The sequence below is a fragment of the Oryza sativa genome, chromosome 7 (genome assembly GCF_034140825.1).
Source record: "Oryza sativa Japonica Group chromosome 7, ASM3414082v1".
In the NCBI taxonomy this organism is placed as follows: Eukaryota; Viridiplantae; Streptophyta; class Magnoliopsida; order Poales; family Poaceae; genus Oryza; species Oryza sativa.
This window is the reverse complement of record NC_089041.1, coordinates 22,330,515-22,334,803: the sequence shown is the minus strand read 5'-3', so window position 1 is coordinate 22,334,803 and position 4,289 is coordinate 22,330,515. Positions and strand designations below refer to the sequence as shown.

Genomic DNA, 4,289 nt, shown 5'->3' with positions numbered 1-4,289 from the left:
ACAGTACTACCTCCGTTTCAGGTTATAAAACTTTCTATCATTGTCCATATTCATATAGATGTTAATGAATCTTGACACATATATATATCTAGATTCATTAACATATATATGAATATGGGCAATGCTAGAAAGTCTTATAACCTATTAAGATAATTTTATTGTCATTACCTACATGCCATTGCCACCTATAACCAAAGTTGATGACCACTGCTACATATAAAAGTTAAAAACACTCCAGAAGTGATAAGTATTATCATCGTAGCAGCATAGATATTTAGATATCTGATGTATCAACCCTACATTGTATAATAATATAACACAGCAATTTGAAGCTCTTATAAACCTCCAAGATGTAGTGTGACGTCAGTGGCTAGAAGCTGCATTGGTTTGTCAGACGAGACCGAGAAACTTACAGACAACCATGCATGTTATCAATCCCCATTGTCACGATGTGTTCATGTGACCAGCACTCATCTACATGAATTATGTGTTGCGCGCTGCTTGCTACATATGGATTAATTCAACTTCCAAAGTGAATTCTGGAATGCAAACTCGTAAGTATTATCTCTCCTCTCTTTTTTTTTATCCCCAGATGTAACGAAGCATATATTACTGGTGTAACATGAATCTCCCGATCAAGAAATTTGTACGAGCCGTGGGATCAAGATCATAGCAACATTTACACATCTTCTGGCTGAAATTCTTCTAGAGATGAACCGTGATTTCCTATTTGGACACAGACATCTAATTGCAGCAGAAAGAAGCAATAAAACAAAACTAGGAAGCGATTTGCTCACCAAAAGAAGTGAGGTAGTTAGATACCAGATATCTAATGGAAACTCTGAGCTCCACACGCAGCACATTAGCTTGGAAATGGACCAGAGCTCTGCTACGAATACCAGCACAGCATTCGCATCATCAGTGCATATCAGCGTTCAGAAGAAAGAAAATAGTTTGATAACATAATAAGCTAGCTAGTACCTAGCAAGCAGCTTAGATCGAAACACAACGAAAGTGTATTATAAGTCTGGTAAATATACCTAGCCATGGATTAGTGCTTAACAAGTGTTTGACAGGTAACGTGAAGTACTTAGCAAAAGCAGGCAAAGGTGAACTAGACTAGCCTAGCGCGAGTGCAGACGCAGCAGGACCACAGATCACGGCTATTCCCCAACGAACAGCAGCAGAATAGTAGAATTCCTGCAAATACATATAGTAAGAAACAACTGTTATGAACATGATAACAGATTTATTAATCTTCACAGTTTAATACTCACCGAAAAACCATACATTCAAGATTTATAGTTAAACTATAAATCTTTTTTTTCTGAAGGTCATTAAACTGTGTATTAAAAGGATAGAAAAAAAAATGGACGGCACTGCATACTTTTGAAATCTTGAAACCAAAATGGAGTATGATAATTTCAGTATTACATGCACAAGCACATGTATTTGTGTGAACTGATGCACACTGCACGATGACAGCACCAGTTATTTAGCAAACATGGCAAGACCTATATGATGGAGGTTATTTATTTTTAAACGGGGGACCTGGATTGCAAAGGGAACACTGACTTCTTTCTGAACATCGGAACACTACCTTAAGCTTTCAACGATAATATCATGCCAATCATTTTCCCAATAACATGACCTATATGTGCCCAACTGTTGCCCTACAATAATGAAAAGAAAAGGTACATAAGCTTATGGCAATTTTTTAGATGAATATTCTGAGACTAATAACTTCTGGGGGTCTGGGAATAAATTTACTTTCATATAAAAACTTCAGTTGGCTATTTGTAGAACAAGAACATCAAGCTTAAGGGAATTTGTTGGGAGTACAGACAACAAACAGAGCCTATAAAAACTCACAGAGTTAAGGCACCCTTTGGTGTAATACAACTACATGAGGACTAGCTAACAATAAGGAAAATGTATTTTCAAAAAATGAATGTCTGCAGTATCTCCCAACTCCCAACTTTTAGTAGAACATTGCCAGCGTATCTGTTATATGAAGGCTAAATGATTTGCAAATTTACTTTATCATTCGAATTAACTCAAAGTGTGATGACACCAGTATAATTGTTCAACAACTCAACAAGACATTGGTCATTGTCGTATTCTGCTATTCAGGGCTTTGATAAGCAATCAGCAACACAATAATTTAAGCACTAATGGCTGGCATAAACTAAAAATAACCTAAAGCAGTAATGCATCGTAAAATGCATACAAGCTCTGTGATGGCCATGATGCGCAGAACATACATATATAATGTTGCTGCAACTGCAATAAGGTCTGTACAAGATTAAGTACCAGTACAGACTAGATTCTAATACCTGCATCACAAAGGATAACTTCTTTGCATGAAGCATATGCCAAACAAAAATAACCAAGAACATGAGCCTATGAGACAAAAGAAAATACCATTTCATAAGCGCGGTGGCGACAACGATGGTGGGTAACTGGTAAACAGGTTAGCAGTTTTGATGGCATGGTTAGTCCCACAAAACCTCTCAACCCGAAAAGTCTTGACCTCCACCGAAAAACAAACATGCTCCGGCACCTCTGACGAAGATTCTGAGGCCTGTGATGATCCATTTTGACGCGAAGAGGCCTGCCATGATGATTTTGAACCCTTTGGAATCCCTTGCAGGAGCACGTAACCCCCATCAATCCCCAGGAGATTTTCATACCAATAATTTAAGGGCAACTGGATAGCCTCTATTACACGCCATTGCTTCACTCCCTTATCATTATCTTGCCAAATAGCATAATAGAGGTCAAAGCTGGTATAAAAATTGTTGATGAGAACGAACAGCCCAAGCTGACCTTCCTCTGTCTCCAGGAATACAATGTCTTTCTTCCAGCTGCCGGGAACCATCTCAATTGTGGACAACTGATTTGTTGTGGTGTCCAGGATCAGGAGCTTGTTCGCCCAATCCAAAAGCCAGCAGATGTTGCCATGTACATGGAATCGCCAGAACATCTCGGCGAGCCAAGTCGATGTCCCGTTGATCAGAGCAGCCCAACCATCGTACTCCACGGCGCGCCATTCCCCAGCTTCCCAAGGGAAGATAAACGCCATCAGCTTGGTCAGGCCGCGCGCCATGTACATCACCCGGAACGAGGCGCCGCCGACCTCGTCCTCGTCGTCGTCGGCGGCGGTGGCGGGGGCGAGGAAGGGCTCGAAGCAAAGGAAGCTCTGGCCCTCGAGATCGAGGGGGTCGATTAGGTCTTGCGGTATTTCGGTGAGGATGGCGTAGCGCCCTGAGAAGGGGTCGCAGACCGCGAGATCCATGAGGAGGACGTCCGCGCCGTCGTCGTCGGGGGCGTAGTACTCCTCCTCGCGGGAGAAGAGGATGCGGCCGTCGCGGACGTCGCGGCGGCGCCAGGTGTGGCGGTCGGGGAGGAAGGCGCAGGAGAGGTCGACGGCGCCGGCGGCGGGGGCGCTGCGGTGGGGCGGCTCGGCGGGGAGGAAGGCATCCGCGTCCCGGGGGAGGATGCCGAGGAGCGGCGGCGGGTAGAGGGCGCGGTAGCGGCGGAGGAAGGAGGGGTCAGTGATGACGCGGCGGAAGGGCGGGCAGGAGGAGGACGCGCGGGCGAGGTCGGCGGGGGTGTCGAGGCGGATGAATATCTCTTCCAGGAGGTCGTCAGTGAGGATCACCGGAGGCGGCGGCGGCGGCGCCGGTGCAGGGTTTTGGCGCGGCGAGGCCATCGCGGCGGAATGGGAGTGAGGAGTGGGGAGGACGGGGAGTGGGGTCTGACCAGGTCAAACGTGGTTAGGGGTATTTTGGGTACTTTAGACTGAAAACAAGAGAAGATGAAACGAATTATGGGAATCTTTGAGAGGTAAAGGCATAAGCGCCACTTTAATCCTGTTGGATAATTTTCTATGAAAACTTTTAAAACAAAATATTAAATCATGTCATGTTGTGTGAAGTTTCGATGGAATGAACAACCATATAGAAATTTTAGAGAAAACTTAACAAGAGTTCTAATATATTGAATTTTTTTTAAGTCTACCTCTCTTATTCGATTTTTGTTTTTTTTCTACTATCCAATCAAATGGTCTATCATGTATTTTATAATCCTCTATTTTATACTCCTAAATTATAATTACATTCATGTTAGAATTGTTTTTATCCTAAATTGTTCAAATCAACAAGAATTTATTGAATGTCAACCGATACACACCCCATGAATTGAACTCTTGACACAAATTCTTAGAGAATATTGTGCAATATTATTGAGTTTGAGTCTATGTAATGTTTATCCAATTCTATACTCTC

The 4,289-nt window shown here is 43.0% G+C and overlaps 1 protein-coding gene across 3 annotated transcripts; it reads right to left on the bottom strand.

The window, feature by feature from the left end:
• Positions 1 to 862: 862 nt before the first annotated feature.
• Positions 863 to 3,771, bottom strand: LOC4343562 (uncharacterized). 3 transcript variants are annotated; one of them, XR_001547372.3, is made up of 3 exons: positions 2,425 to 3,771; positions 1,601 to 1,673; positions 863 to 1,200 (listed from the first exon to the last, which is right to left on the bottom strand). XR_001547372.3 is itself a non-coding variant. In XM_015790232.3 (2 exons), exon 1 carries the CDS (start codon positions 3,713 to 3,715, stop codon positions 2,429 to 2,431), a length of 1,287 nt encoding a protein of 428 aa, XP_015645718.1. In that variant the 5' UTR covers positions 3,716 to 3,771; the 3' UTR covers positions 863 to 1,200; positions 2,425 to 2,428. The 3 variants fall into 3 exon arrangements, 2 of the variants coding, with proteins under 2 accessions (XP_015645718.1, XP_025882537.1); XM_015790232.3 differs by lacking the exon at positions 1,601 to 1,673; XM_026026752.2 differs by lacking the exons at positions 863 to 1,200; positions 1,601 to 1,673 and adding an exon at positions 2,028 to 2,336.
• Between the last annotated feature and the right edge of the window lie 518 nt (positions 3,772 to 4,289).